Genomic DNA, 13,576 nt, shown 5'->3' with positions numbered 1-13,576 from the left:
TATTATTATTATTATTATTATTATTAATAATAATAATAATAGAGTAAAATAATAATAATAATAATAATAATAGAGTAAAATAAATGCAATAGTAGCAACAATAATAGAGAAAAATAATAAAAGTAATAATAATAATAATACATTTATTATTTCACTCTGATCTTATATATAATATTATTATTATTAATAATAATAGAGTAAAATAAATGCAATAGTAGCAACAATAATAGAGAAAAATAATAAATGTAATAATAATAATAATAATAATAAGTTTATTTATATCCCGCTATATATTATTTATATAACGTCAGGGGAAACCTTTACCTTTGCCTTGGCAATTGCTTCCATTTCCGAACTGTTCTCACTGTCGAGAAGTTCCTTCTAGTATTTAGTTCTTTAACTTCTGTAACTTAAAACTATTAGACTAATTCTACCCCCTGAGGCATCTGAGAACAAACCTTCCCACTTCCTTCTGTGACAGCCCTTGGGGTATTTAAAGAGGGTAGTTTTGTCAGTGTAGATGTTTGTTACACAAATTCTGTTCAAAGAGAGGTACCATGAAGCTGTAAAGCTGGGGAGGTGGGCCACAAGGGTCCCAAAGGGAATGGTTCCTGTCCTTGTTATTGAGCACTCCACCTCACTTTTCACTCTCGAGAAAGAATGTTTGGTAAGGGGCTGGGCTGTGGTACAGGCTGGTGAGCAGCCTGCTGCAATAAATCACTCTGACCATGAGGTCATGAGTTCGAGGCCAGCCCGTGGCGGGGTGAGCACCTGTCAATTAAAATAAAATAAAAATAGCCCCTGCTCGTTGCTGACCTAGCAACCTGAAAGATAGTTGCATCTATCAAGTAGGAAATAAGGCACCATTTATAAAAAGTGGGGAGGCAAATTTAACTAATTTACGACGTTGGAATGAGGAAGTGCCGTCAGAGTGGATGATGAAGCAGCTGCTCCCCCCTGTGGCCAGAATCGAACATCCCCTCAGGATAAGGTTAAATTGCCTCTGCGTCTGTCTGTCTCTGTCTCGGTTCTATGTGTTTAGGGGCATTGAATGTTTGCCCTATATGTATATAATGTGATCCGCCCTGAATCCCCTTCGGGAATATAAATACTGTAAATAAATAAATAATAAATAAATAAGTTGGCTGGTGCTCAGCACATTACATCACATGGTCACAGAAGTTGTCTTGCTATGGTGGACACCATGTGTCCCCACTCCAAACAGGATGACACAATTCTGCTTTCTCTGCTATTTTGAGTTCCTTCCTACCTGCAGTCATTAAACTCCTTTCTCATTTCTCCTACAGCCTTGACTTGCCCACCCAACAGCCATTATAGGATCTGCTCTAACTACTGCGAAACAAATTGTGCCAGACTCACGGATCGCTATAAATGCCCAGAGAGCTGTGCAGAAGGCTGCCAATGCGATGACGGATTCTTCTTTAATGGCATCAATTGTGTCCCCTTGGACAATTGTGGCTGCTTTCAAAACGGCAGGTGCCTCCCGGTATGTGAAAAAGAAGGTTATATCATGGCTGAAGATGTTGTTAGGTTGTACTTACAGAAGCTTTTTAGTCTTTGAATGCTTCTGCATTAGCTATTAGGATTATTTGATTATAGTCTACAGCAGGGGTCCCCAAACTAAGGTCCGGGGGGCGGATGCGGCCCTCCAAGGTCATTTACCTGGCCCCTGCCCTCAGTTTCATAATATAATATTTTTATATCATTTTAATAATATATTGTATTTACATATATCATTGATAATAATATTATAATGTTACTAGCTGTGCCCAGCCACGCGTTGCTGTGGCAAAGTGGTGGTGGTATTGGTTAAAAATTGTTGTGTAATTTTTATTTGACGTTATTTGCAATTTTTTATTAATTTTATTCTAAGTTATATGTTTATTTATTATATTTTATTATTTTCTTGTATTATTTTTAGTTATTTTCTGTTATTATAGTATTTTATTGTATTAATTTTAGTGTTTTTTATTATTTTTTATTGGGTTGCTAGGAGACCAAGTTGGAGGAGCTTAGCCTTCTAACTGGCAGCAATTGGATAAACGCAATTATTCCTCTCTCTCTAATTAGGACTTTATTTTTCTTTTCTTTTTGTTGTACTAACCTAGAGGCGTGGATGATGGGTTGTGTTGTCAAATTTCGAGGTTGGGGGGCCTGCAGTTTTGTTGTTTTGTGGGTCGCCGTGATGCCATCACTCTTTTATATATATAGATACAATATAATACTAATACCATATAATAATATTAATTATATGTTATATATTACATATAATATTACAGTATAGTGCAGGGGTCCCAAAACTAAGGCCTGAGGGCCGGATGCAGCCCTCCAAGGTCATTTACCTGGCCCCACCCTTAGTTTTATAATATAATATTTTATATCATATTTAATAATATAATATATTGTATATTCATATAATATTGATAATAATATTATAATGTTATACAATATCATTTTAATAATACCATATAATAATATTAATTATATGTTATATATTAGATATAATATTACAGTATAGTGGTATCATTCAATATCTATATATATAAAAGAGTGATGGCATCACGGCAATTCACAAAACAACAAAAGTACAGGCCCCCCAACCTCAAAATTTGACAACACAACCCATCATCCACGCCTCAAGGTTGATACAACAAAAAGAAAAGAAAAATAAAGTCCTAATTAGAGGGAGAGCAATAATTTTTTTATCCAATTGCTGCCAGTTTAGAGGGCTAATCTCTGCCCACTTGGTTGCCTAGCAACCAAGGGACAGCCAGGTTTCAGTTAGGGGACAGGCCGATTTAGGCCTCACTTAGACTTCTTCCACAGATTATCTAATTTGCACTGGATTATATGGCAGTGTAGACTCAAGGCCCTTCCACTCAGCTATATAACCCATTTAGAATCTTATATTATCTGCTTTGCACTGGATTATCTTGACTCCGCACTACCATATAATCCACTTCAGTGTGCATTTTATACAGCTGTGAAGAAGGGGCCTCATATAATCCAGTTCTAAGCAGATAATTTAAGATTATCAATATACAGTAGAGTCTCACTTATCCAACGTAAACAGGCCGGCAGGATAAGTGAATATGTTGGATAATAAGAAGGGATTCAGGAAAAGCCAATTAAACATCAAATTAGGTAATCGTTATACAAATTAAGCACCAAAACATCATATTATACAACAAATTTGACAGAAAAAGTAGTTCCATGCGCAGTAATGCTATGTAGTATTTACAGTAGAGTCTCACTTATCCAACACTCGCTTATCCAACGTTCTGGATTATCCAACGCATTTTTGTAGTCAATACTTTCAATATATCGTGATATTTTGGTGCTAAATTCATAAATACAGTAATTACTGTATAGTATTACTGTGTACTGAACTACTTTTTCTGACAAATTTGTTGTCTAACATGATGTTTTGGTGCTTAATTTGTAAAATCATAACTTAATTTGATGTTTAATAGGGTTATCCTTAATTCCTCATTATCCAACATATTTGCTTATCCAACGTTCTGCCGGCCCGTTTATGTTGGATAAGTGAGACTCTACTGTACTGTATTTACAAATTTACCACTAAAATATCACAATGCATTTAAAACACTGACTACAAAAACATTGATTATGAAAAGGCAGACTGCGTTGGATAATCCAGAACATTGTATAAGCGAATGTTGGATAAGTGAGATTCTTCTTTAATATGAAATAATTACTGGGATAGAATAATGCAGAACAATATAATCTCTAAAACCAGGACAGTAAATAAACAGGGGAATTCCACACAGGAAACAATCGGGGCCAGCTAACACCTCCCAACAAAGTATTCCCATCATCAAAGTCTGGCAAATCCTGTTTTCTCAGGGCCACAGACAGTAGAAGCACATAAAATATCGCAAACAACACCACTCTGAAAACAAGGGAATTCCAGACAGGAAACAATCAGGGCCAGCTAACACCTCCCAACAAAGTATTCCCATCATCAAAGTCTGGAAAATCCTCTGTTTTCTCAGGGCCACATACAGTAGAAGCACATAAAATATCGCAAACAACACCACTCTGAAAACAAGGGAATTCCAGACAGGAAACAATCAGGGCCAGCTAACACCTCCCAATAAAAAATTATCTCAGGGAGGAAACAGCCAGGCTTTAAAGCTGCAAGGCCATTACATCCTAATCATTTTTCCTAATTGCAGCATTCATACTTGCCTCCAACAAACAAAAAAAACCAATCAGAAATATTGTATATTCACAACCTTTAGGAAATAATATCCCCTGATGGCGCAGCGTATTAAAGCGCTGAGCTGCTGAACTTCTGGACCGAAAGGCCACAGGTTTGAATTGGGGGAGCGGAGAGAGCCCCCACTGTTAGCCCCAGCTTCTGCCAACCCAGTAGTTCGAAAACATGCAAATGTGAGTGCATCAATAGGTACTGCTCCAGCGGGAAGGTAACGCCGCTCCATGTAGTCATCCCACATGACCTTGGAGGAGTCTACGGACAACGCCGGCTCTTCGGCTTAGAAATGGAGATGAGCACCAACCCCCAGAGTCAGACACGACTGGACTTAATGTCTGGGGAAAACCTTTACCCTTGACCTTAACTACCACCAATTCCTCAATACTTTATTTCCCATACCACCATACTTCGCCACAGCAACGCGTGGCCGGGCACAGCTAGTAGTAATGCTAATAATATAATATATTGTATGTACATACAGCTGCTCTGAGTCCCCTTCAGGGTGAGAAGGGTGGGATATAAATGTAATAAATAAATGTAGTAAATGAATAAATAAATAATTTTAGACTTAGGCTTGCCCAAAGTCTGAAATGACTTGAAGGCACACAACAACAACAACAATCCTAATTCACTTGACTATCTCATTGGCCAGAAGCAGGCCCACACTTCCCATTGAAATCCTGATAGGTTTATGCTGATTACAATTGTTTTCATTTTTAAATATTGTATTGTTCTTTCATTGTTGTTGTTTTGCACTATGCAGTGTGCATAGGAATTTGTCCGTTTTTTTCCCCCTCCAAATGATAATTCGGCCCCTCCATAGTCTGAAGGATTGTGGATCGGCCCTCTGCTTTAAAAGTTTGAGGACCCCTGGTCTACAGTGTGGGATGGGTTATGCTTTTGCAAAAATTAGGATTCTTCTCATTATTATGATCCCCCTTCTCCACCTCTTCCATATGGGGGTCATTTCAGCGTTACTCCTGTTGGGAATGATGATATGAATTTATTGTTAAAGCAAGGACTCTTCCACTCTTCTGCTTATAGATCATTGTGCAACTTGGATATAGAAGACCAATATATACGTAAATAACTGAAATGACATATCAATCTCATATGAGGAACTGAACTATGAATAAATGTTGTATTCAGCAAGACTGATTGATATTTGGAAGGTTCTTTTGAGAAATACCAAATACCGTATATATTTGAGTATAAGCCGACCCAAATATAAGCCGAGGCACCTAATTTTACCACAAAAAAACTGGGAAAACATTGACTCCAGTCTAAGCTGAGGGTGGTAAATTTCAGAAATAAAAATGGATACCAATAAAATTACATTAATTGAGGCATCAGTACGTTAAATGTTTTTGAATATTTACATAAAGCTCAAATTGAAGATAAGACTGTCCAACTCTTCTTCTTCAATGTAAATGTGCTTATGTATCCTTTTAATAATAATAGAGTAAAAATACATGTAATAATAATAAATACATGAAAAGAATACATGTAATAATAAATAGAGTAAAATAATAAATGCAATAATAATAATAATTCCTTATTATCCAAGATATTCGCTTATCCAAGCTTCTTCTGGCCCTCTTAGCTTGGATGAGTGAGACTCTACTGTACCAATAAAATTACATTAATTGAGGCATCAGTAGGTTAAATGTTTTTGAATATTTACATAAAGCTCAAATTTAAGATAAGACTGTCCAACTCTGATCAAATCATGATTCTCATCTTCTTCAATGTAAATGCGCTTATGTATCCTTTTAATAATAATAGAGTAAAAAAATACATGTAATAATAATAAATACAGGAAAATAATACATGTAATAATAAATAGAGTAAAATAATAAATGCAATAATAATAATAATAATAATAATAATAATAATAAGATCAGAGTGAAATAATAAATGTATTAATAATAATAAAAATAGAGTAAAATAAATGTAATAGTAGAAACAATAATAGAGAAAAATAATAAATGTAATAATACCAATAATAATAGAGAAAAATAATAAATGTACCATATATTCTCGAGTATAAGCTGACCCAAATATAAGCCAACCAGGACCCTCACCCGAGTATAAGCCGAGGGGGGCTTTTTCAGTCTTAAAAAAAGGGCTGAAAAACTAGGCTTATACTCGAGTATATACAGTAATCTTTTATCCCTTCTGCTTGAAAATTAAAAAACCTGGAAAATGCATTAGCACAATCCCCCCTCTCCAACACTTACAGAACAATATATTTTTAAAATAGTTTATTTGTAGTTCTGCAAACCTCAGTGCTCTTCGAAAAGATCAGCTACCCTTTTCTTTTGTCATGGTGGCCTTCATTAAACTCCTGTGGCACCTTTTCAGTCTTGTGCTAATTAAGCCACACATGCTGTTCCTAATTGTGTGCAAAATAACCCCGTTTTCTTAAAACTACATCTTGTTATTAGTTAGACAAAGCCAAGCTGCATATTGTTCCTTGTTTGCAGAATTGTTGTTTTTTCTAGTTGCTGAATTTAATACAGCGGGCTATTTGTAGCCACTGGGCCTTGATTCCAGAAGTCCCTGTGGATACCATCATTTGAGAGTGCTCTACCGTTAATTATATATGACGCCATAGTAGGAAGACAAAAATCTTCCTAAGATATAGTAAGAATATAGAATGACAAAATCAAGGCTTGCTTTTTGGATATATAGTAAAGGTAAAGGTTTTCCCCTGACATTAAGTCTAGTCTTGTCTGACTCTGGGGGTTGGTGTTCATCTCAATTTCTAAGCTGAAGAGCCAGCATTGTCTGTAGACACTTCCTAGGTTATGTGGCTGCCATGACTGCATGGAGTGCTGTTACATTCCCGCCGGAGTGGTATCTATTGATCTACTCATATTTGCATGTTTTCGAACTGCTAGGTTGGCAGAAGTTGGGGCTAACAGTGGGAGTTCACCCCCTTCCTAGATTTGAACCGCCGACCTTTCGGTCAGCAGGTTCAGCAGCTCAACAGTTTAATAATAATAATAATAATAATAATAATAATAATAATAATAATAATTTTATTTTTATACCCCGCCCCATCTCCCCGAAGGGACTCGGGGCGGCTTACATGGGGCCAAGCCCAGACATCAGACAATATAAAAACAAAGCAATAAAACAAATCAATCAACAATAAAACAAATCATAAAAGATCACATACAATAAATAAATGATAAAATCTTGGGTTGGCTCCAAAAGAAACTGGGCCAAAAGTAGTGTCAGTGCCACCAGGAGATACCAGAGCTATCATTCCCACTATGCCACGGGAGATATATATATATATATATATATATATATATATATATATATGGTAAAGGTTTTCCCCCAACGTTTAGTCCAGTCGTGACCGACTCTGGGGGTTGGTGTTCATCTTCATTTCTAAGACGAAGAGCTGGTGTTGTCTGTAGACACCTCCAAGGTCATATGGCCGGCATGACTGCATGGAGCGCCGTTACCTTCCCACCAGAGCGCCATTACCTATTGATCTACTCACATTTGCATGTTTTCGAACTGCTAGGTTGGCAGGAGCTGGGGCTAACAGCGGGTGCTCATTCCGCTCCCGGGATTTGAACCTGGGACCTTTTGGTCCGCAAGTTCAGCAGCTCAGCGCTTTAACACACTGTGCCACCAAGGGCCCCATATATCTATATATATAAAAGAGTGATGGCATCAGGGCAGCGGACAAATCAACAAAACTACCGGCCCCCCAACCTCGAAATTTGACAACACAACCCATCATCCACGGCTCTAGGTTGATACAACAAAAAGAAAAGAAAAATAAAGTCCTAATTAGAGGGAGAGGAATAATTGTTTTTATCCAATTGCTGCCAGTTAGAGGACTAAGCTCCGCCCACTTGGTCTCCTAGCAACGCACTCAGCCCAAGGGACAGGCACAAGAGTTTGGAGAGACCCCTAAGGGCCATCCAGCCCAACCCTTTCTACTATGCAGCAGGACACAATCCAAGCATTCCCAACACATGGACAACGTATAAATACTATACAATACTACACAGGGACATAGACCCCCCTCTACCGTCACCACTTTCACAGTACACAAACAACCAAATGCATACTAAACATAAAGACAACCATACAACAGACATTCAATACCACCTCTACCTCAACAAGTTCTCACCAACACCACCAGACAACGCCACAGCAACACGTGGCCGGGCATAGCTTATATATATATATATATATATATATATATATATATATATATATATATACACACCATAAATGGCTGAATCCTGGGCACAGAATCCATGGATGCAGAAGGCCAACTGTATGTAACTTCATGTAACTGTTTCTTGCTTCTCCTCCTCTTTGTAGAAAGGAGAGAGCTACCTTACTCCTGACTGCCAGACAAGCTGCACTTGCCAAAACGATGGCTCAGTGACTTGCGAATCCAGTGACTGTGGTGCTGATGAGGTGTGTGAGCTGAGAGATGGAATCCGTGGATGCTTCTCGACAGAGAGTCACTGTACACTGATGCCAGGGGCTCACCTCTCTTCATTTGATGGTCTTTCTGGAGATGCTCCTACTCCTGGCAGCTACCAGTTGGTTTCTATTTGTGATCCCAGCTCTGACGATTGGTTCCGAGTGGTTGTGGGAGTTGCCTCTTGCCCGCCAACTGGAACTGTTGCCCCCACGTTGCTCCATGTCTTCTTCAAGGACTTATTCATCAGTATAAATCTACAGAATGACATCTGGGTAAGTGCAAAACTGAAAAAAGAAAAGAGGGTTTCAAAACATAGGTTCCGGCATGTATTTTCAGTCTTCTATCTTCTCAGGGACCAGTTTCAGCTTGTTTGGGCAGGACACTATACACGACATCCTCCAATTAGACAGTCGTGTTGTTTACTGCCCCGAAACTGGAATTGATCATGTAATATATTGGAAAAAAAAACCTCTTATCAAAAACCTATTTAGAGGATAGGATTCAGCACCTAGGACAGCTCTATTAAAGATTGGACCAGAGTAATTTCTACATTTTTTCACAAAAGACATATTTTCTGCAGAAAATATACTGTTCCCTATGCAATATATTTGTAATTTTGTATAGCTGAAAATAATAGGAAAATGTATTTATTTATTTTATTTACAGTACAGTAGAGTCTCACTTATCCAACATTCGCTTATCCAACATTCTGGATTATCCAACGCATTTTTGTAGTCAATGTTTTCAATATATCGTGATATTTTGGTGCTAAATTCGTAAATACAGTAATTACTACATAGCATTACTGCGTATTGAACTACTTTTTCTGTCAAATTTGTTGTATAACATGATGTTTTGGTGCTTAATTTGTAAAATCATAACTTAATTTGATGTTTAATAGGCTTTTCCTTAATGCCTCCTTATTATCCAACATATTCGCTTATCCAACATTCTGCCGGCCCGTTTATGTTGGATAAGTGAGACTCTACTGTATTTATATTCCGCCCTTCTCACCCCAAAGGGGACTCAGGGCAGATCAATTTACACATATAAGGCAAACATTCAATGTCATAACATAGAACAGAGACAGAGACAGATGTAGGTTGGCCTCGAACTCATGACCTCTTGGTCAGAGTGATTTGTTGCAGCTGGCTTCTAACCAGCCTGCGCCACAGCTCAGCCTTTTACATCTTTTCATGCCCAGTGGATACTGAGCCCAGTGCTGGAGCTTTCACAACTGCCTGGAATATAAGTTCTTAGGAATAGGCCTAAATTAACTCCTAACACATCCAAACCAACAAACAAACCAAAAATACTAGAACTCCCAGACAGTGACATATTTGAAATGATAAATGACAACATCCATATTTTCATTATTTTCTATTCTTATTGAATGAACACAAAGGGAAAAAAAACTTCAAAACACACCAAATATTTCCAGTGATTTGTAATATATTATTGGGATTTAATATTATAATTCTTCTAACTGATCAAGAAGAGTGAAAGATAGAGATGCCAGTTGTGCTTTCTTACACATTCAAGTTTTGCAGATGTTGTAAAAAGGGATCTGAATACAATTTTCTTCCATCTGCAGTCAGGCTGGGAAAGAGTGTTGGTTTTGCTTTCTTGAACAATTCATTTTTGGCAAGATTCTGATAAACATTAAAAAAGAATCTTCACCTGTTTCTGGTTTAAGCTCATTGTTCTAGTTCTGTGTTAAGCACTTTGAGGTGATCCTTATTCACTGCATGTGCTTCTCATTTCTCTTAAACCTCAATTGACCCTGGCTCTCTTGTTTCTCTCTTGTAGGTGAATGGACTGCCTGTTCCAATCCCATACCAAGCTACTGATGTAGTAACACTTAGCCTGGATGGCAGCAATCTCCTCCTGCAGTCACCACAAGTTAAAGTGTCCCTGAACTCCATTGGAGGAGTACGGGTGACTGTCAACCCCATTTTATCAGGGAGCCTATGTGGAGCATGTGGAAACTTCAACCACGATCAAATCGATGATCTGAAGGGTCCAGGTGGAGTGGATGTCCATAATGTGCCTGAGCTGATGATATCTTGGAGAGCCAAAGATTTCACTCTCTGGTAAGTTAGCTTTCGATTATCCATCCCCCCAGATGCTTCTTCCCTAAAAAGTCAACACCTTAAATTTCCTTAAGGATTTTATATTGAAAAATAACAAATTGCTATATAATGGAGAAATGAGAACTGAGCTTTATTTTTTCCATGTTCTTAAAATAATCTTAGTATAAGTACAAAATATGTGCAGTTTCTTAGATTTTTTTTTTTGTGTCAGGAGCAACCGGAGTTGCTTCTGGAGTGAGAGAATTGGCCGTCTGCAAGGACGTTGCCCAGGGGACGCCCGGATGTTTTGATGTTTTTACCATCCTTGTGGGAGGCTTCTCTCATGTCCCCACATGGAGCTGGAGCTGACAGAGGGAGCTCATCTGCACTCTCCCCGGGAGGGATTCGAACCTGGCAGCCTTCAGGTCAGCAATGCAACCTTCAAGTCACAAGGCCATCGGAGGTTCCTTAGATGTTACATGGTGACTCCTATCAGGGCTGTAGCCAGAAAAATTTTTTGGGAGGGGTTTTGAAAATTTCGGGGGGGGGGGGGGGGTTGAACCCCTAGCACACACCTCTCCCCGCTACAAACCTGTCAATATCTGCTTGAAATAGTGCCTGGAGGGACTCTTAATGTTTTGCGTCTCATAGACTTAGCATGGGGATTTGGTTAACCAGTTAAAATTCATGAGTAAACCAGGTTTTTTTAATAACCTGAAAAATTTCGGGGGGGGGGTTGAACCCCTAAAACCACCTCCTCGCTACAGGCCTGACTCCTATCATCCTTGTTTCATTGTACTGGAAGGGCTTCAGAAGTGACTTGAGAACATACCGCAAGTCACTTCTGGTGTGAGAGAATTGGCCATCTACAGAGACGTTGCCCAGGGGGCGCCTGGAAATGTTACCATCCTGTTGGGAGGCTTCTCTCATGTCCCTGCAAGCTAGAGCTGACAGATGGGAGCTCACCCTGTCTCACAGATTCTAACTGGCAACCTTCAGGTCAGGGCCCTTCCACACAGCCCTATATCCCAGAATATCGAGACAGAATAGCCCACGATATCTGCTTTGAACTGGATTATCTGAGACCACACTGCCATATATTCCAGTTCAAAGCAGATGATGTGGGATTTTCTGCCTTTGCAAATAGGGCTGTGTGGAAGGGCCCTCAGCAACCCAACCTTCAGGTCAGCAGTTCAGTCGGCACAAGGGTTTAACCCATTGCGCCATTGCAACTCTCTGAAGCGGATAATAATAATCTTAGCATAAGTACAAAGTATGTGCAATTCCTTAGATGTTGTTATATGGTGACTCCATCATTCCTGTTTCACTGTACTGGAAGGGCTGATGGTATTACGGCCCACCACCAGCGTGAAAACCACGTGCTTCCCAGTCCTGCTGTAGCAAAAAATAGGTCAGTTTTCAGGAAGAAGAGGAGAGGTGAAAGGGGGTGATTTGTGGGAGGGTTCGGAGCTCGAAATCTCCTTGGTGGCATCACTGGATCCGATCCCATGTGAAGCATCCTGGTAAATGATTCTGTGATATCAAGGCTATTCAGTCTATATAATTCTTGTCTGCCTCACCATGTACAGTATTTATGCCTGTTGACTACAACTGTTTCTTTGTTTCCTGGAAAGTTGTCCTGAACAGGCTGCCAATGGTTTATGGACCAACCTGATTCCATGGACCACTCATTTGAGTAGCATTGATTTATGCAATACAATGTTGCACCTAAGCTCTCGAGTCTTTTGATATGTGTGAGCAAGCTTGCATAAACAGAAACTCATTGAAGAACACACTGATTAGGGCAAATTAAACATTTTAATTAAATGCTTGACTTGTATTTTATACATAGCAATCTGATATCTCGATGAATCCAATAACAATGATATGGATCTGCTGTATAGCCTTCAATGGTTTTCCGTCAGTAAATTTCCTCAAGATTTTGTAGAAAGCAGTCATAGCAGATCAATCAGATAATAGTGTAGTGTGAAAGGGTCCCGCATGACATTATAGCAGGAGGCAAAGTTAAGTGCACAGATATTATCCATCCCCACAATGCTGGGGAGCCAATTTGGATCAGCTCCCTCTCTACATCATTTAGAAAATCTCACCCAGTTACCAATTGTATGAATGCTCTAACTGCTCTTTCTGGTTTTTTTTTTTCTTTCTCTTTTTCTCTCCCCAGTCTGGAATGAAAGAAGATTCACTTGGTAAATTGAAAGCTCAGCTGAAATGCTTGTAAAGTGTCAGGGGAAATAGGGAAATGGTGGACGTAAGTCCAGGACTTGGTAAATCATAGCCATATCTTCTCCAGATTCATGGGTTTTATTATGGGAAAGACTCTTTTGCACAAACCAAATTTTAAGAGAGCTGATATTTTTTGGAAATTCTTAAAACTGATGTCATGGAATATATTGACCTCAGAAACCAACTATGTGTGGATTTGATCCTTATTGGAAAACTGATTTGTTAATATCTTTCTGTTTGAGTCTTTGCATTTTGGATGAGTGTACGGTGAGATGGGCTTCGAAACAGGATATGGCTGATAAACCCTTCTGATTTTGCTTGATCTGAATTCTGAGCTAAAATAAAAACAATTTCCACCAAACCCGTGTTTCTGTTTGTAAATAAGTTTCTAAGCATGCATTACACTGGTTAAAGTTCATCTTACCCATTTCATAGTTAGCTTTCGACATCATGTAAACAATCATCCCAAACAATCAATCAAGAAGGAAACCCTCTTTTAAAAAAAACAAACACGACTTTCATGAACATAAA

The 13,576-nt window shown here is 38.6% G+C and overlaps 1 protein-coding gene across 1 annotated transcript in view; it reads left to right on the top strand.

Moving 5' to 3' along the window:
- Positions 1 to 13,406, top strand: part of LOC103279899 (IgGFc-binding protein) — an 80,301-nt gene extending 66,895 nt beyond the window's left edge. Inside the window, exons 24-27 of the mRNA XM_016996031.2 lie at positions 1,308 to 1,507; positions 8,618 to 8,998; positions 10,536 to 10,819; positions 12,984 to 13,406. Coding sequence (XP_016851520.2) covers positions 1,308 to 1,507; positions 8,618 to 8,998; positions 10,536 to 10,819; positions 12,984 to 12,993 — 875 coding nt within the window. The 3' untranslated portion in view covers positions 12,994 to 13,406. The remainder of the gene's footprint in view (positions 1 to 1,307; positions 1,508 to 8,617; positions 8,999 to 10,535; positions 10,820 to 12,983) is intronic.
- Positions 13,407 to 13,576: the final 170 nt, after the last annotated feature.

The sequence above is a fragment of the Anolis carolinensis genome, unplaced genomic scaffold, assembly GCF_035594765.1.
Source record: "Anolis carolinensis isolate JA03-04 unplaced genomic scaffold, rAnoCar3.1.pri scaffold_10, whole genome shotgun sequence".
Lineage (NCBI taxonomy): Eukaryota > Metazoa > Chordata > Lepidosauria > Squamata > Dactyloidae > Anolis > Anolis carolinensis.
Note: the sequence above shows the minus strand (reverse complement) of the source record. Positions and strands in the feature narration are given on the sequence as shown.